Source organism: Dama dama, chromosome 2, assembly GCF_033118175.1.
Source record: "Dama dama isolate Ldn47 chromosome 2, ASM3311817v1, whole genome shotgun sequence".
In the NCBI taxonomy this organism is placed as follows: Eukaryota; Metazoa; Chordata; class Mammalia; order Artiodactyla; family Cervidae; genus Dama; species Dama dama.
In genome coordinates this window covers 702,646-721,602 of record NC_083682.1, presented here as the reverse complement: position 1 = coordinate 721,602, position 18,957 = coordinate 702,646, and the positions used below count along the sequence as shown (strand labels likewise).

The window sequence follows — 18,957 nt, the reverse complement described above, 5'->3', positions numbered from 1 at the left end:
AGACAGCTCACCTTCCAGAATCCTCTCTGGAGGCCATGCCACACCCTGCAATCACAACCGGGACCCAGCCTTGGGCCGCTGTGGTGACCATGACTCAAATGAATTCAAAGACGCGTGAGGCCAGGAAGACACCCTCCAGGGCCAGCAGGGACCCTCCTCACCCTGGGCATGCCAGGACTCAGTCGGAGGACCTTACCAGCCTCCCTTTAACAACACAGTGCTGGGGAAGGAAACCAAACTCAATTTAGGCAGGACAAGTTTTCCCTGACAGTAACTGAGAACACAAGCCTGTCTAACTTGGAGATGCAGAACTCAGCCGCCACAGGCCCTGAGGCCCCTAGCAAATACACCCACAGCCGTGGCAGCCTTCCCATCTCCCATCCAAGCAGCCAAGATCTAGTCCTGCTGACAGAACACCGCCTCTCCTCTGAGGGCGTCAGAGATGAACTACCAATAAGAGAACATAGCATCTTGAGAGAATTTCAAAAAAAATTTCCACTTTCATTTGAACTTCTAATTTCCCTTTAATGTGTAGACTTAACCACAGAACTGTCTTGATTTCTGTAAGAGTTGATCCCGGGAGCCATGCCCTTCCTCCTGACTCGGCAGGCTGGCTGGGTCCAGGCTGAGCCTCCTCTTCCTCAAGGGCACACAGACTCCCCATCCATCCCCAGGAGGGACGAGGCCAAGAGGCGGGGCTGCGAGGCGCCGGGGGCTGCGACACCGGGCAGGGCACGGACCTGCAGCTCAGCAATGAAGACAGAGATGGAGACGAGGAGATGCACAGACGGGAGCCTGACCCTCCGCCCTTGCCGATTTAAAACTGTTCCGACAGCAATTCACACAACCTCTGAGAGACGGTCTCCCTGCTTGTCCGCAGTGTCAGTCGGTACATCTGGAAGAGAGGACACAGCAGGTAGTGGTGGGGCGGGAGCGCTCTGGGCAGCAGACCACCTTGGGGCCAGGCCCTGCCCAGCAGCCCCCAAAGTCCCTGCTCAGCCCTTCCCTGAAGGCAGCCAGTTTGACAGACTCAAGCATCAAAGGCGCTTTCAGCTAAAACAAAAGCTTGACAGTAACAAGCACTCGTGCTTGGGGACCAACTGGAGCCTTCAAGCACAGCTGCTGGGCATCAGGACCGCACTGCTGGCGGGGCAGCAACGCTGACGGTGCCTGGACCCCGTGAGCCTGCCAGCCCACCCAGGTGTCACCCGCAAGAAATGAAGTCACGTGCACACAAAGGACGCCCGATGTTTGCAGCAGCCCCACGTCCATGGACAGGCACGCTGGACGAGATAACCATGCACCTCCCCACAGGGAGAGCCAACATATTCCACCAGGGCTGCCCACGGACACAGCAGCAACAGGTGCCTGCCGAAGCTGGGGGCCCCACGCCGGGCCGCAGAGCGCTGCCTCCTGGGGATGCCAGGGCTGATGAGAGTGCCCAGGAACCTTGTGGGGCGATGGAAATGTCACGTGCACCAGTGGGTGGTGGTGGTTACGCAGGTGTACACTTCCGCGTAGCACACCAAATGACCACCCTTGGGACCTGCCTGTGTCCCTGTGTATAAACTCCACTGCAGTAACCACGTTCAGCACGTTCAGCAACATCACGGGGCTGCACCTGGGCTTGCAGGTTGGGCTCCAGACGCAGCAGGCACCCGATCTGGGCCGTCCTGGTGTGTATGATGCCAGCGCCCACGAAGTTCGCAGGGTTAGGGTCGACGTCCTCTAGGAGCGCAGAGCCAAAGCCGATAATCTGCGAAGAAAGGGGAGAAACAGGAGGCCATGGCACCAGGGCCGGCAGAGAGGAGAGTCCTCCAAGAGGGGAACACACCAGTCTCCTCAGAGGGCCAGGCCACGTCCCGACCCTGGGAATGTCCATCGCAAGACCAGTACCTTGGCCTTGGTGACCTCTGTGTCCATCGGGTGCTTGGCCTTGAAGATGCTCTGCACCTCCTGCTGGGGGCTGAGGGGAGAGATCACCGCCCCGTCAGCTGTCTGCAACCCGGCCCCTGCCCACCTCTCCACCTACGGACAAGCTGCCACTCACTTGCTCAGCTGCTTCCAGCGCTGGAAGAAATCCTGAGAAGCCATTTCCGTGGGCTGAAAAAACTTGTTGAGTGTGATAGGCAGCTTCACAGACACGTTCTGAAAGGTTCCCCCGTACCTGTGAGCAACACAGAGGTCCAATGGGAGGAGTCCACGAATGCGCAGAAAACCTGAGACTCAGCCAGGACCAGGTCCTGAGTGCGAGACCCCTGGGGCACAGACGGGCCACATGCGGAAGGCAGAAGGGTGGCCCGGGGCCCCAGCAAGACCGTCCATCTCCAGCACACAGTCATCAAGGGCCAAGGACGCTGGGAAACACACCCTCAGCCAACGCTGCCAGGTTGGTCACGACTACTGGGGAGAGCTGCCACCTCCCCCATCCCCAGCAGTCGATGCTCTACATTCCAAGTCAGTATAAATTGTGTGGGTCGTTCCTCTTTCCATAAAATGACTAAAGAAAAGAGTGCCTACAGAATGAAACAAAATTCTGCACATCTATTTCCCCAGATTTTACATGGTACACTGTCTTCAGGTCTCTATGGAGTTCATATTTCAGAGCGTGCTTTTCCAAAATTTAACCTTACAAAATACCCAACAGGGCAGCCTGGTCACTCACTCTACTGGTCACTGAAAAACAGCAGGAACGAGCAAAGCAGCAGCACAAACATGCCACAGAAAGAGTCAGTCTGTGTGTGGGGAGTGTGATACGCGGAGCACACGCCCCGGTGAGGACCTGGCAGGCGCTCCTTCCCGCAGCCGACCTCCAAGCAGCAGGCCCCACGTCACAGCAGTGACAGCTACAGCCGTGTACTGTCCTGGCCTGACACCCACCTGAACTGGATGTTGAGAACTGGCGCCTCCGTGAAGTCGGACACACACTCGATGTTGACCGCCTGCTGCACCTGTGCGCCCCCATCCACGGTTGGGTCCACGGGCTTGGTCTGCAGGCTCAGATGTGCGGGAGTCAAGGAGGCCGAGAGAATGAGGGGAATGCAGCCGAGCCCTGCGGCCAGAGGGGCACCAGGAGGGGCTCGGCAGGACAGAGCACACATCCTGCCCGAGGACAAAACCTGTACACTGTCTTTCACAGCTAGCCACAAACACTGAGCGTCAACAGTCTACATTTAAAAGGTGTTTACCTTAAAATAAAAATAGATCTTAGGAGGAGAAGGGCACAACAGAAGATGAGATGGTTGGATGGCATCACCAACTCAATGGACATGAGTTTGAACAAGCTCTGGGAGTTGGTGGGGACAGGGAAGCCTGGCGTGCTGCAGTCCATGGGGTTGCGCGAGTCAGACACAACTGAACGACTGAATTCACTGAAAAATAGATCTGATCTGAGGAGAGGAGGTTCCTGCTTCACACAGCTTCTCCAAAGAAGGTGGCGTCCTTGGTGGTCAAGTTGGACCACCCGCCCCTCACTATCTGGGAGTCCATCCTCCCAGGACAGACCCCTGGATGGCAAGGCTGACAGATTGGTGACGCTCACGTCCAGTCCTGCTGTCTGCCAGGGCTGTCTGCAGGTGCAGTTGGTCCCGATGCCCCAGCCCTTGCTCTGCCTGGGGACTCCTCCAGGGACAGGAGGCTGAAGCGCGCCTGCAGGCAGTTCTCAGGGTTATGGACGCACAGCCTGAGAGCAGTCAGACCCTGAAAATGCAGGACCAGCCCCAGGAGAGTCCTCTGAGTCAACCCTCCCACCCACCCTGCCTGTGGCCCGAGGGGCAACAGGACCAAGGATATTGGCCTGGAGGTCGTCCGAACAGATAAGTGTCGGAGTAAAATTCAGGAACTGTGTGGAGGTCTTGTTACCATAAAATATGAACATCCGACCTGGAAGGAAGCAGAGCAGCTTGTTCACAGGGCACATTGCAGCCCCTGAGCTGCAGGGGGAGGACAGAGTCCCCGCCCCATCCCGATGGCACCCCGAGCCCTTGGCCACAGCGTGGGGAGCCCTGTGCCATCAGAGCAGACAATGTCACACAGGCCTCCCTGAATGTCTGCACCCTTGGAATCCAGGATGGAACGTGACCTCACGTCTCCTAGAAAGCACACGCAGGTGTGCATGGCTCCCCCCCAGTGTAAAACACACCAAGCACCTGAGTGACCCCACGACAGCCCGGAGTTAACGCCTAAGCCCAACGCAAAGGAGAACACCTCCACCCGCTTCAGTGAGAAGGGTCGGGGTCCCTGCGGGGCAGACACTCTGCCTCTGCCCTGCTCACTCCCCACTGGTAGACACACCGCCTCGCCCTGCTCACTCCCCGCATGCAGACACACTGCCTCCGCCCTGTTCACTCCCTGCTCCGCCTCCACCCTGCTCACTCCCTGCTGGCAGACACACGGCCTCCGCCCTGCTCACTCCCCACTGCTTCCAGGACAAGGCACTGCGAGGGCACCAGAAGGGGCAGTCCCAACCGTCAGTGCATGTAATTTGGGGGGTTATGGGAAAGCAAAAACAGCTTTTATAAAAAGTGTGGTAAAATATATATACCCTGCAATTTACCATCTCAACCAATTCCAGGCACACAGCTCGGGACACTGAGACATTCACCAGGCTGTGTTACCTTCCCCACCGTCATCCCCAGAATCTGTTCATCTTTCCAAACGGACACTCTGTCCCCACTGGACACTCACTCCCCTCCCCCACAGCCCCAGCCCCTGGCCCCCCATCCACTTCCCATGTCTATGGACGAGACCCCTCCAGGGACCTCCTGTGGGGCAGTCATATAGCATCTGTCCTGTGACTGGATTATTTCTCTGAGCATCACGTCCTCAAGGGTCATCCACGCTGCAGCCTGTCAGGGTCTCCTTCCCCTTTAAGGCTGAACAGCGTCCCCTGGTATGTTTACAGCCACTCATCAGGGGTGGGCACTGAGGTTCTCCACCTTTTGGCGAATACATAATGCTGCTGCGAACGTGGGTGTGCAAGTGTCTGTTCTAGCCCTGCTTTCTTTTCACATCTTTTGGGTCAACACCCAGAAGTGGAATGGCTAGATCACGTACATGGTGGTCCTACTTTTAACCTTGTAAGAAAGCTCCACTGTTTCCACAACAGCCGCCCCACTGACATGCCCACCAATAGCACACCAGGCTCCGGTCCCTCCTGTCGTCTGGCGCTGGTTCTGCGCTCACAGCAGCCGCTGCAGGTGTGAACGCACCTCAGTGTGGCCTCACTGAACTTCCCAAGTTGTCAACAATGCTGGGCACCTTGTCAAGCGCTTCTGGACACCTGAATGTCTTCCTCAAAGAAATGTCTACTCAAGACTTTGCCCATTTTTTAACCTGGGTTCTTTCCCTGTTTTTGATTTGGAGTCCTTTGTATATTCTGGAAACTAGACCCTTATGAGAGAACTTTTCATTAAGGAAGTAAAACACATACCTAAATTCTGCCGAAACTCAGACTTCAGTCCAATCTGAAGCAGCTGGTTTTCAAACAACACACCGTTATTTTTACAGACAAACCTGGGGACAAGGGACAGCACGTGAGTCACTCAGTCACCCGCTGAAAATGCCAAGGTCGGCTGTGAGAAGGGGTTTACGGGACACAGAGGCTGGAAAGCCTCTCTGGGACACAAGGAAGGGGAAAAGCAGAAAACATTCCAATGAACACCGCTGAAAGCACCCCCCTGGAGACAGGAGGTAAGCCGAGAGTGGTGACCACAGGGGCTGGGTCAGTCATCTGCTTTCCGTGAACGTGCTGCTCACCTGCGCATGGCTTCCCACGGACACAGGCAGAACACAGGCACCCCAGCACACACATCAGGTCGGCCCACAGGCTCGGGCACCTGACATCGGGCACAGACCTCTCACGGGGCGTCTGCGGGCCTCACACACCCACGCCCACCCAGCCCGCCCGGCCCCTCCCCTGCTCCCCCGGCCCCTGCTGCTGGAAAAGCTGGACAGCTCCATGGAAAACAATGAAACCAGAACACCTTCTCACACCACACAGAAGAATAAACTCAAAATGGATTAAAGACCTAAATGTGAGACCTGAAACCATTAAACTCCTAGAAGAGAACATAGGCAGAACACTCTTTCACATAAATCACAGGAAATATTTTCCTGGATCGGCTCCTAAGGCAAAGGAAACAAATGCAAAAATAAATGGGATCTAATTAAAAGCTTTCACACAGCAAAAGAAACCATCAACAAAACCCACTGAATGGGAGAGAATACCTGCAAACAACAGAACCAACACAAGAATAACCCTCCAAACACACAAACAGCTCATGCAGCTCAATTCAAAGAAACCAAACCACCCAATTAAAAAATGGGCAGAAGACCTGAACAGACATTTCTTCAAAGAAGACACACAGATGGCCACAGGCAGGTGAAAAGATGCTCAGCGTCACCAGCCATCAGGGAGACAGGGACCAGTACAACAATACGTGGCGCCTCGCACAGGTCAGAATAGCCGTCAGCACGGACACCAGAGACAAGTGTCCGCGAGCACAGGCAGGGAGGAGGGCGCGCGCTGCTGCTGGGGCGTGAGCTGCTGCAGACGCGCGGCAGCGGCACCCAGGGCCCTCAGAAAACTAAAGCTGGAGCGGCCATGAAAGGGGAAGTTCAGCCGCTCAGTCGTATCCGACTCCTTGCGACCCCATGGACTGTAGCCTGCCAGGCTCCTCTGTCCATGGGCTTCTCCAGGCAAGAATACTGGAGTGGGTAGCCATTCCCTTCTCCAGGGGATCTTTCCCACCCAGGGCAACCATACGACCCAGCAATTCCACTCTAGGGTATATATCCAAAAAGAACAAAAACACCAATTCAAAAAGATACATGTACCCCCATGTTCACTGCAGCACTGTTTACAACAGCCAAGATACAAAAACCACCCAAGTGTCCATCAATGGATGAGTGGATAAAGATGTGGGGTATATATACACACACACATACATACACACACATATACACATGACAGACTACTAGTCAGCCACAGAAAAGAACGAAATTCTGTCATGTGTAACAACATGAATGGGCCGGAGGGCATTAGGAAATGAATCAGAGAAAGGCAAAGACTGTGTCACCATTCACAGGTGGAATCGAAGAATGACATGAATATAACAAAGCAGAAGCGGACTCAGAGAACAAAGCAGTGGTCACCAGTGGGGAGAGAGAAGGGGAAAGGGAAGATGGGAGGGGATGGAGAGGGGCAGACTGCTACGCACCGCACAGAAAAGCTACAAGCACACACCCTGAGCACAGGGAAACACAGCTAGTTTTCTGGAATCACCAACATGATGCTGCAAATCAGCTTAACTACATTTCAATCTAAAAAAACAAAAAACAAGAGTCTGTTTTCAGGCGGAGCCAGACAAGGAGCAGCCCTGCACAGCTGCCCCCCCCAATCACTCCCGCAGCACAGGAAGCAGGTCAGCGTGAGGGGCGGGCAGAGGGCGGAGGCTGCAGACCACAGACGCCGCCATGGCCCAGGACTGAGACTGGACAGCCGCTCTGCTCTTGAGGGGGGGGGGGCGGGGCGGGCCACACCTCTCGTCCAGACACAAGAGTCAAGAGACAGAGGCACAAAGAGCAAGCCCAGAAGGAACAGGACCCACCAAGCAGCAAAGGCAGGGAGGGAGGGAGGCCTCAGGGAACACAGCAAAGGCAACCCCATGCAGCACTCCACCAGCCCCCATCGGGGACGCCAACACTGGACACCAGTCACACAGGTGACGACGGGGGGCGGGGGGGGGGGAGTGGACAGAGGCGGCACACATCCCACAGGACAAAGCAGCGACTCCAACTGAAGAGCGCTTCTCAAACACCAGCTAGGCCCCTGGAGGGCAGCCACGGGCATGACTGGAGGACCGGGGCACGGTGCAGGGGAGGGGGTGAGCTACAGCGAGAGCCCAGGGCAGCCCGCTCCCTCGCCCGCCTGGAGCCCAGTTTCCTCATTAACTGGAGATGGCGAGTCCAGGGCACAGGCCCCTCAGCGTGAGGGGCTGCAGGGATGGACGCTGGCTGCCGCCTGCCTGGGACACACTCAGGAGAGGGGGGCCCACCCTCGGGACAGGCGGCAGACTACCTGGCGAAGTTGTCCTCAGAGCCGGGAGCCAGGGGCGCAACCGCAGAGGGCGAGTCTGAGAAGACGTCCACGAGCAGCCCACCGGAAGAGGGTGGGGGGCCTGCGGGGACGGGGGGTGCAGCCCCCAGACCCAGGAGGTCTGCCGACGGAGACGGTGTGGACTGGAAAACAGGGGAAGAGCAGGTCAGTGCAGAAGATGCTGGGCACAACTTCAGACAACCCAAGTGCCTGCACCCTCACCACCCACAGCACCAAAAAGAAACGTCTGGTTTCAGAAACACGGCTGCGCACATTACTGTCAAGCACCTAAAAACGTCTCAGGAGGTGAAATGACTAAGCAAGCACCTTGTTAGCAGGCACCCTCAATCATCTCTAAGTCCTACTACTGTGTTACAGAGAAAAAGTAGATAAAAGTTCTGCAGAACTTTTTTTATCTGTCTTTTTTAACTGCTTTGTTGTTTTGTCTTTTTAAGTTTTGACTCGAGGTAAAAGACAAAGAACCAAGTCCTTCCAATGCCCCTCTCAAACCACAGGAGATGCAGTGTGCAGCTCGTCACAGACACTCACGCGTCTCCCCGCATAGAGATGGCACTGCCCACGCGTGGGCACACAAGTTCCAGAAGCCCGACTTATGATCCTGAGGATCATGCTGAAGCAAGAACCCAGCCTGTGAGAACTCGCCTGGACCCTCCTGCAGGCCAGTGTCCACTTACAACCCCCGAGTCCCTCCTGGAGTCACTGCGTCCCTGCCGTGAGCACTGTGCTGGTTCTGCAGAGCTCACCTTTCCGAGAGCCACCCTTCCTCTACCCAGCACGCGGACGCACCCAACCGAGGCAACAGCCCGTCTGCCCTCAGGTTATGCTGAGGACTCACACGTGGGAATCATTCGCAGTAGCTGTTCAGTCACTAAGTCGTGTCTGACTCTGTAAGACCGCACGGACTGCAGCACACCAGGCCTCCCTGTCCATCACCAACTCCTGGAGTTTACTCAAACTCATGTCCATTGAGTCGGTGATGCCATCCAACCATCTCATTCTCTGTTGTCCCCTTCTCCTCCTGCCTTCAATCTTTCCCAGCTCCAGGATCTTTTCCAATGAGTCAGTTCTTCGCATCAGGTGGCCAAAGTACCAGAGTTTTCATGTCAGCATCAGTCCTTCCAATGAACACTCAGGGTTGATTTCCTTTAGGATGGACTGATTTGATCTCCTTGCAGTCCAAGGGACTCTCAAGAGTCTTCTCCAACACCACAGTTCAAAAGCATCAATTCTTTGAAGCTCAGCCTTCTTTCTTTACGGTCCAAATCTCACATCTGTACATGACTACTGGAAAAACCATAACCTTGACTGTACAGAACTTTGTTGGCAAATTCATGTCTCTGTTTTTTAATATACTATCTAGGTTTGTCACAGCTTTTCTTCCAAGGAACAACTGTCTTAGTTTCATGGTTGCAGTCACCATCTGCAGTGATTTGAGAGCCCAAGAAAATAAAATCTGTCAGTGCTTCCACTTTTCCCCATTCTACTTGCCAAGAAGTGATGGGACCAGAGAATCCCATCAACAGAGGAGCTTGACGGGGGAAAGTTGGACACAACTGAAGCAACTCAGCATGCACACAGGATGGGACCAAACACCATCATCTTAGTTTTTGAATGTTGAGCTTTAAGCCAGCATTTCCCACTCCCCTCTTTAACTCTCATCAAGAGGCTCTTTAGTTCCTCTTCACTTTCTGCCATTAGGGTGGTATCATCTGTTTATCTGAGGTTGTTGATATTTCTCCCAGCAATCTTGATTCTAGTTTGTAATTCAACCAGCTCAGCATTTCACATGATGTACTCTGCATAGAAGTTAAATAAGCAAGGTGACAATATACAGCTTTTTCCAATTTGGAACCAGTTCATTGTTCCATGTCCAGTTCTGACTACTGCTTCTTGACCTGTACCCAGGTTTCTCAGAAGACAGGTAAGGTGGTCTGGTACTCCCATCTCCTTAAGGAATTTTCCATAGTCTGTTGTGATCCACACAAAGGCTTAGTGCAGTCAATGATGCAGCAGTAGATGTTTTTCTGGAATTCCCTTGCTTTCTCAATGATCAAATGTTGGCAATTTGATCTCTGGTTCCTCTGCCATTTCTAAATCCAGTTTCTACATCTTGAAGTGCTCGGTTCACATACTGCTGAAGCCAACCTTGAAGAATTTTGAAAACTACCTTGCTAGCATGTGAAATGAGGACTGAAATGAGGACAATTGTGAGGCAGTTTGAACATTCTTTGGCACAGAGCTTCTTAGGGACTGGAATAAAAACTCACCTTTTCCAGTCCTATGGCCACTGCTGAATTTTCCAAACTTGCTGGCATACTGAGTGCAGCGCTTTAACAGCATAATCTTTCAGGATTCAAAGCAGCTCAGCTGGAACTCCATGACCTCCACTAGCTTTGTTCACAGAAATGCTTCCTGAAGCCCACTTGACTTCACACCCCAGGACGTCCAGCTCTGGGTGACATCCTGGATGAAACCACGACCTCAGCACAAGTTACTACTCATCTCCCTGTAATATCTAGAGCACTGCACTGCATTTCTTAAACAACTACATGTGGAGGCAGATGATCTCATGTATGGATTCCACATGAAGACAAGGAAGCATCACAGAACACATGTGTGCAGAGAGGCTGTGGGTCTGGGAGGCCTGTGAACTCACGGGAGGCCTGTGAACTCACGGGAGGCAGTGCACTAAGGTCCAGCCATGGCAAGAAGCGGGCTGGCAGACAGGGTGGCGCCAGGCGCAGAAAAGGCCAGGCTGGAATCCCCAGGAGAAGGGAGGGCCCAGAGGGCCGGTGGGGAAGGATCAGCAGAAGCTTTGGTGCGCCTGGGGAGTCTGGGGGACAAGTCACAGGCAACCCCGTCCACCAGCCAGGTCACTATGGTTTCTGGGAGCCTGCCCACCAGCTCAGGGCTGCTCCCGGGGGCCCTGAGCCCCTGTGGACCCCACCACCTGCTGCAAGACATCTATCACTGATTCCTGAAGAAGTTCAAATGCTTTCTAAGGTAGAAAAACCCTTTTGTACCACTAAGTCAAATGTGAACACACAAAAGCTAGGCGGTTCCTTGGGGAGATCCCCCAGGACGCCAGCTCCCTTCCCAGACCCCTCGCAGGGCCTCCACCTGGCAACACTGGAGTCACTCCTCTACACCATCTGGTCCTCTTCTCAGGATGTGAGGAGGCCCTCCCCAGGGAGCTGGCCTGGTGCACAGTCTGCACAGATTACACTGCTCAAAGTGATGCAGACCATGGGGTGGGGGGCAGCTCTGGGCTCCCCCGCCAGCCCAAAGCCCAGGGGACAGGCAGCCTGCAGACACCCCCACAGATGCACAGACAAGGATCCTGGGGCCACAGGAGCCGAGCCCCCAGGACAGTCCCAAAGAAAACCACCTCCAGGCGGGACATGCAACCCTAAGTCAAAGGGGTTCTGGCCAATGCTACACGGAAGTGAAAGGCATCACAGGTTCCCAATAAAACCCAGACATCTCAGTGTCACTTCAAGGCAGGGCCTCCCCTCTGAGTTTGGAGGCAGAAGCCCTAGGACGAGAACCCCACTCAGGAGAGACCCTGGCCCTTCCTGCCCTCCTGCCTCACCTCTCCCACCCCCATCAGACCACCTGAGCCCTGGGGACAAATAAGAACTCATGTCCCCAGCACCACCATGGGTGCCTCTGCAGAGCCGGCATCAGGGCTCAGGTGCGAAGTCCTAACTGTGATGGGCCCCAAGCCGAGGGCCAGGCGTGAGCACAGGCTTCAAGGCAGGCCCGGAGTCAGGTGAGCGCCCCCCTACGCAGAGCACCAGGGCTCACAAACAAAAATCCTGGAGCCACACACAAGCAAACCACCCGGGCCCAGGCTGTCCACTTGTGGGCACGGGGCACCTCCACCCCGGGCACGTCCTCACAGAGGCTGCCGGACGGTGTGAGTGGCTGGCCACATCGCTGCACCAGCATCCAGGGTGGGGCCTGCTCTCCAGGCTGCCTCCCGACGTGGCAGCCACAAAGCCCGCGGTGGTCGGGAGCCCCCCCAGTGGGGACGAGAGAGGAAACACAACTCTCAAAACGGCGTCGTCGGCGACAGACATCAGAGGGCATGTTCTCAGGGCACTTGTGTGAACAGGGCGCTCACTCTAACACGCTCACTACTGGACCCCAGGAGGTGGGGGCGCTGGAAACCAGCCCGGGGAGGCAGGAGAGCCCCCCATGCAGCCGTCACGCAAAAATGACCACATTTTCCAAATCCAAAGCCAAGAGGAGACATGGGAGCTGACCGTGGACCCCAGATGACCATCTGACAGTCTAACGACAGACACTGTGTCTGGGTCAGCCCACCCAGGACACCATCCGGGGTCCTGAACCTCGGTACCAGGCACCCTGGAGCTCGGGCAGGCAGGGCCTTCGGGAGGGACCCACCACGGTGCTGGTGCTGGCCGGGGCGGGCTCGGGGCCCCCGTTGACATCAGCACTCCTCTCCCGCTTGGCCTCCTCCAGGTCGGTCACGGTGCTCGGGCCCTTCTTCTTCTTGAGCTTGGCCAGGATGGAGGACTCGCGCTCTGGAAAGGGGGGCATCTCCTCCAGGACAGTCGCCTGGTGGGAAAGGAGCCCAGGTCAGCACAGCACAAAGCCCCACGACCTCCAGCCCCCACCCAGGGTGGCCCGGGGGCGGCGGGGATGGGGGTGATGGGGGGGGGGGGGACGGGAGGGACAGGACGGCCCAGGGACGGGGGGAGAGGGGGAATGGCGGGCACCGGGCGGCCTGGGGACAGGGGGAAGTGGGGGGGATGGGGGGAACAGGGGGAAGCGGGGGGGATGGGGGGACAGCAGGGACCGGGCGGCCTGGGGACGGGGGGACAGGGCGGCCCGGGGACGGGGGGACAGGGGGACAAGGCGGCCCGGGGACAGGAGGGAATGGGGGGGATGGGAGGGACGGGGGGATGGCAGGGACCGGGCGGCCCGGGGACGGGGGGACGGGGGGGACCAGGCGGGAATGGGGGGATGGGAGGGACAGGGGAACAGGGCGGCCTGGGGACGGGGGGACCGGGCGGCCCGGGGATGAGGGCGCACCAGGATGTCGGTGCTGGCGACGGTGCTGAGCCGCAGGTACTCGACGGCGCGCTGCTGCAGCTCCACATCAGCGTTCCTCAGCTGGCTGTCGCTGCGCAGCACGTCCTGGATGGTGCCCTTCACCTCCGGGAAGAGGTTCACGAACTTGATGTAGGTGGACAGGAGAAGCGCCCGGGTGGGCACGCTGCACAGGTGGAACTTGGAGTGCAGAAGGTGGAACTGGGTCAGGGGGCTGTGGGGTGGAGGGGACACACGGGGCACAGGTCACCTCTCTGTCGCACGCTGCACGGGGCCTGCCCTGCCGGAGCCCCCGGGATGGCTGAGCAGGGAGCAATGAGGAGACCCACCCTCGCCAGGGCCTACACCTGTCCAGCTCCGGGCCAAGTACAGGCTCCCCCGAGACAGCGTTGGCCCCCAGCCACACCTCCTTTCCCTCAGAATCCCCATGATCTGCACCGTTGTCCTGACGAACGTGCCCTCACTCTGGGCTGTCCCAGGACTTCATCATATCAGCTGGCCTCAAGCAGGCCGTCAGATGAGAGCTGGGGCACAGGACTAGCACCTGGCCCTGGGGCTCTGGCCCCGGGCGACTCACCTGGACCTCGGGTCTCCTGCTATCAAGTTCCCAAACTCCCCAAGGATGTAGCCGCCAACTTTGACCAGGTTCTCGTGGCACGCCGGGGCCTGCAGAGCCTGAGGAGGAGCAGCCCGTGAACCCAGAGCCCCAGAGCTCACGCTCAGGTGGAGGTGGCACAGGCTCGGCCTCCGGAGAAAGTGGCGGAGCAGCGTGAAGAGCCAGGAGTGCGGCCCAGGGGCCTCCCCGGGGAGCCCGCGCTGCCACAGTCCCCAGAGCCTCCTGAGCCCTCCACCCCCTTTCCAACCACACTGCCCACCCTGTGCCCCCTCCTGGCCACATCAGCAGAGGGGTCAGTAGCAGGGGAGCCCCAGGAACAGGTCCATGGTCGATCCCACCCCTTCAACAAGAGCTGCTCCCAAAAATTACAGTTCAGACCCTGGACAGGGGCAGGGGCACATGGAGGCCAGCCGGAGCCCCCTGCCCTGGGCACCTTGCCCAGGCAGCCTCTGACCGACCAGAGCACCTCACCCGGGGCAGCCATGTGGAAATCAGGGAGACATGGCACTGGGACAGCAGTGGTGGTGGACGTGGGCCCAGAGCTGGCAGGGAAGCAGGGAGGCCTGCGCACCTCAAACACAGTCTTGGCGGCGTAACCCTGCACGTCGTCCCGGTTGATGACGATCTGTATGACGCGATACCACACCTCTTCACTCACATAGTCGCCAGCAATGCGGATCAGGTTCAGGATGGTGTCCACGTACCACGTGTAGTCCACGGCGTACTTCTCTGCCAGAATGGCCACCTTCAGCACCTGCAGGGCACGGCCGCCGAGGAAGGGACTCAGGAAGATCTGAACCCGCGCCAGAGCACCCCCTAGCTTCTCAAAGGAATAGGCCAAGTTTAAGGTTCCAGGATAGATGCGGAAGAGCACGCTAAGTAGAACAAGGGAGAAGGAATTCTGCAAGAGGCACAGTGGACCCGCCCACCCCACCCGCACTCAGTCTCGCCCACGCCCAGGAAGCCACGCCCACGCCTAGGAAGCCCCGCTGGAAAAGTGCTCGGTTAGGTCACTGGCTCCTGCTCCAACCAGCCCTATTCACTTGTTCCCTATTCTCTGCTGTCCCGGGGTGCCTGCTCCGGGCTGTGGGAAGAAGCAGGCCCCTTGCCTCCCCAGGCACAGCCTCCGCTTGCACGGAGCCGCCCTGGGCAGCATCCACCAGGGACCCAGAGCCCAGCCCTCTGGCGGCGGCAGCCCTCACTCACGCTCACCTTGCCCCTGGGCTGAACTCCCAACCACGCCCCAGCACCCTGTCCACCTGCTCTGTACCTTCTCTGGCCTCCACATCGACCCTCCATAATGACCCCAGAGGTCATCCTGGAACACCCGCCTTGTCACTGCCCTCGGCTTCAAGTCCTTCGAGCCCAGAGCTGCCCCTAAAGCTGGACACTGGAGGCCCCTCACCGCCACACTGGCCCAAGTGCCTGTATGCCCCAACCCTCTCCCTCCGTGCTAAGCCCCCTGCATCCGAGGCCGCTGCAGGGGAGGGGGAAGAGTTAGGATCAGGGCCTCCGCAGAGTGACTCCAAAAAACTGGACCTCTACTGAAAACACTGATAAAAAAGCTGAATGAAGCACAGCACGCTCATCCAGCCTGTAGCAGACCCTGTGAAGAAACACTTCAGCTCAGATGCAAGCACAGAGGCCCTGATGACAGAGGCCGCAAGACTCACAATCTCTTCTCGGATGGAGTAGTCCGCCGTCTCCAGGTAGCTCAGCATCTCAGCCACAATCTGCTGGGCGTTGCTGCGGTCGCACATGGCATAGAGGAGGTCCACAGCCCGCTGCCGCACGCTCACATCCCGCTCCGTCTGGGGGTGAGCAGAGGGGCAGCAGCATGAGGGGCGCTGGGCTGGGGTGGGGGGGGCTCCCTTGTCCCAGTGCCCCCTTGGAGCTCACCCCCCTCACCATCCAAGCCCAGCGTCCTGCAGAGCCCTAGCCCCATGCATCAACCACTGTCCCCTGGCTCCTGCTCTCGGACAGACCAGCTCATGCTCTGTCCCTGGGGGCAGAGGGGGGGGTCAAAGGCCACCCACTGTGTGGTCACAGACTGGCCCCTTCTGCGTCACCTGGGAGCCTGTCACCGTGCCGACTCCCGGCCCCACCCCAGACCCTGAGAAATGAAGGCGCAGATGCTCCACGGCACCGAAAGGAGGAGAGGTGCTGCCGAGAGCCCGCCACCGCGCACAAGGGCGTCTTTCTGATCCAGGCGGTGCCTGGAAGAGATGCCACAACCACCCAGGAGGAATTCAAAACGCCAGAAAGCAAATTCCAAACCTTTGTAAGCCCTCACATTAAAAACTCACACCAAAAATGTCTATTAAGTACACGTAAACCCAAAGGAACAGGGTCAGACCTATTCTCAGCTCTAGCGCAGGACCCGGGCAGTGGTTTGTAACTTCCCTGCCTGCCTTCAGTTTTCTAATGTGCACGACCAGCTGTGTCTGACCCTGAGGAACAAACCCTCATAAAAGCAGAATATCCTGCTCTGGAATTTGAATTCCCTGAGAAAGCAAATATTCTTTGGCAAAGAGGGAGTTTTCTTGCAGACATGGACAAAATATCTTATCCTTCCACCAAAAAGAACAGTTTCACTGATCAACTTTTATTGCAGGTCTGCTCACATACCAGACCCAGCGGGAGCGGCCTATGTGGGCATAGTCTCTGGGGGCAGAGCGCAGAGCCACCCAGGAACCCACGCATCCGAGCAGACCGCCCTGAGCTGAGCATGCGGGACCCCAGAACCACCAGTAGCTCCCACCCAGCCTGAGAGACACAGAACAGAGTGCGCTTGCCTTCAGGGCGTTGATGACTGTCTCAATGTGTGTCTTCACGGCCTCGTGGGAGAACTCGGAGCTGGCCAGTGTGCACATGCTCTCCAGGGCCAGGTAGCGCAGGTTGGTCTCCCGGTGCTGCAGAAACTGGCCCAGCTGGTTACAGGCCCGGACCAGCAGGTTCGGCTCGCTGCACAGACGGGAGAGGCAGGTGGGCAGGGGTCCCCCGCTCAGCCGGGGCCGCCATCATAGCCACCACGGCCTCCCAGGACACGAGGCCTGATGCTCACTTTGGTTAGTACCACACAAGGGCCCCCAGAGCATCCACGGGGGGATGGGGCCAGGGGCAGCCAGGAACCTGAGCCTCCACACCAAACTGGCCAGGGAACCCCAGTTTTCATCATGCCTTGACCAGAGAGTGACACGCTCAGCCAGAGAGCCCGCCTGGCCAACAGGAGGACGAAAGCCCCGACTGGAGAAGGTAAACACAGGTGGAGACGGTACACAGAGGTCACCAGTGTTCAAGCACCAGCTCCATGCACCCTGGGGGGGCGGGGGGGTCTTTGATCGCTTTTCACTCTGTCCTCGTGACGTCTGTGCCCTTCAGACATAGCCAAGACTGGAAAACTCCCCGGTGGGGGAGCTTGTTAACAGCGCCCAGCCCTGTGGAAGCACGGCACTCAGGTGGGTGCACCTGCTGGGACCTGGAAGCACCCCCACCCCACCCCACATGGCTTCCACACGCCTTCCTCACACACATCTTCCACACACAACCTCGACCCATGCAGCCCGCGGGACAAACGCTCACGCCGCGTTCCTGGGTGGCCCTGGGAGCGGCCGGCCAGGTGGGACGCCCAGGAGGAGGGGGAGCCCCCTGGGGAGGCGAGACCACGGCACCCAGCTGTGTGCGGAGGGCTGAGGCAGAGCACGCGCAGGCCCACCTGTCGTGGTGGATGACCAGGCTGATGGCCTCGAAGAGCACGGCGTTCTTGGCGTTGGAGTGCTGCACCTTCTTGGACTTAGGCGGCTCCTGGGCTTTGTTGAGAATCGCCTCCAGGCACTCGGTCAGGCGGCCACGTACTGCAGGATCTTCTGGGCAAAACAGACAGCCATTGGCTGGCTCCCCGCGGCTCGCCCTGCCCCAGCCCGGTAAGGTAACCCTCACCTCACACCTAACGACAGAAGGCGAGGATCCTGACTCAAACCCTGAGGCTGCTTAAGTAAGAGGATTTGATGGCCAGGGTGACTACATGTATGTTTTAACACAAGTAACAGACACAAGTGTTTGCTGAAATATAGATTATATAAGTTGAGGAAAATAAAACCTCAGAGACATGGACAAAACACCTAATATGAAAGTTTGGCAGGGGGTGGGGGGGAATGAAAGGTTTTTTCCCCACTACCTGCTATTACCAAAAGAAACAGAGAAAACATATGAAGAGCAACAAAAAAAAAAAAAGGAAAATTTTAAAACTCTAGTCAAACCAGACCAAGAAAGACCAAGAAAGTAATAAAAATATCAGAACTCCAGAAACAACCATCATACTGCATCTAAAGCACCTGTTTAACCACCACTCAGGGGAGGCGGGCCCCCAAGCACCTGGGCAGGGGGATGGCAGGGTCCCCGAAGCCGCCCAGGGCGGAGGCAGGGCTGAAAGGAGGAGGCAACAGAGAGATTCACCCCCAGGGGCTCGGAGTCACCCCAGTCTGGGAGTAAGAAGGCAGTGGCCAGTTCCACCGAGAGAACTACTGCCCTGCTGCTGGGGAGGGCCGCCAGCAGGAGAGGTGAGGCCTCATGGGGCCCCGAGCCTGCTCAGCTCTGCTTCAGGATGAGCAGCTCACACTTTAGTATAAAAAACGCTCAGGACACGAAGTGACTTGAATTTAACAGACATACGCTGTACAAAAGCAAATGAAGACTAAAGTGAGAAGGTTACAAGCCATCTTTGTAGAAGGCAATCGGGAAGTGTGGAACAGGAATTCTCATGAGCATTGTCAAACCAGTGATTCTAGTTACTTGCCATATTTTAGAATAAAACAAACATAACAATATCCTTGACACAAACTTTTAACAATTTTGGATGTGAAGTTTCAACCGGTTTCAAGAATTACTTTAAAAGACTGTTTCAAAAACCCACAGGGATCTGACCCTACATGTACATAATACACAGAAGCAGAGCTCATCCTAGTCGTAACAAAGTGAGTGTCCTCGACTAGTTGCTCTGGGAAAGCCCAGAGCTGTGAGAGCAGCAGAGAGACCCAGGGAGCCGGCACCGGCACCAGGAGAGCGAGAGGTGGCTTGTCAACAAGAGTGCGTGTGCGTGCATGCTCAGTCGCTCAACACGAGACCTCACACTCAAGGCTGCAGA

The 18,957-nt window shown here is 57.1% G+C and overlaps 1 protein-coding gene across 4 annotated transcripts in view; it reads right to left on the bottom strand.

Moving 5' to 3' along the window:
* Window positions 1-499: 499 nt before the first annotated feature.
* The window catches only part of AP2A2 (adaptor related protein complex 2 subunit alpha 2), a 69,583-nt gene continuing 51,125 nt past the window's right edge, over window positions 500-18,957 (bottom strand). The window contains exons 8-22 of one of the 4 annotated variants that reach the window (XM_061161181.1): window positions 17,530-17,680; window positions 16,610-16,778; window positions 15,488-15,625; window positions 14,386-14,568; window positions 13,776-13,873; window positions 13,181-13,412; window positions 12,530-12,703; window positions 8,081-8,241; window positions 5,432-5,514; window positions 3,793-3,882; window positions 2,881-3,004; window positions 2,051-2,167; window positions 1,897-1,966; window positions 1,551-1,756; window positions 500-895 (exon numbers count right to left, since the gene is read on the bottom strand). In XM_061161181.1, the coding sequence (XP_061017164.1) occupies window positions 883-895; window positions 1,551-1,756; window positions 1,897-1,966; window positions 2,051-2,167; window positions 2,881-3,004; window positions 3,793-3,882; window positions 5,432-5,514; window positions 8,081-8,241; window positions 12,530-12,703; window positions 13,181-13,412; window positions 13,776-13,873; window positions 14,386-14,568; window positions 15,488-15,625; window positions 16,610-16,778; window positions 17,530-17,680 (2,009 nt within the window). In that variant the 3' untranslated portion in view covers window positions 500-882. The remainder of the gene's footprint in view (window positions 896-1,550; window positions 1,757-1,896; window positions 1,967-2,050; window positions 2,168-2,880; window positions 3,005-3,792; window positions 3,883-5,431; window positions 5,515-8,080; window positions 8,242-12,529; window positions 12,704-13,180; window positions 13,413-13,775; window positions 13,874-14,385; window positions 14,569-15,487; window positions 15,626-16,609; window positions 16,779-17,529; window positions 17,681-18,957) is intronic. The other 3 variants (XM_061161189.1, XM_061161186.1, XM_061161194.1) reach the window with 3 other exon arrangements.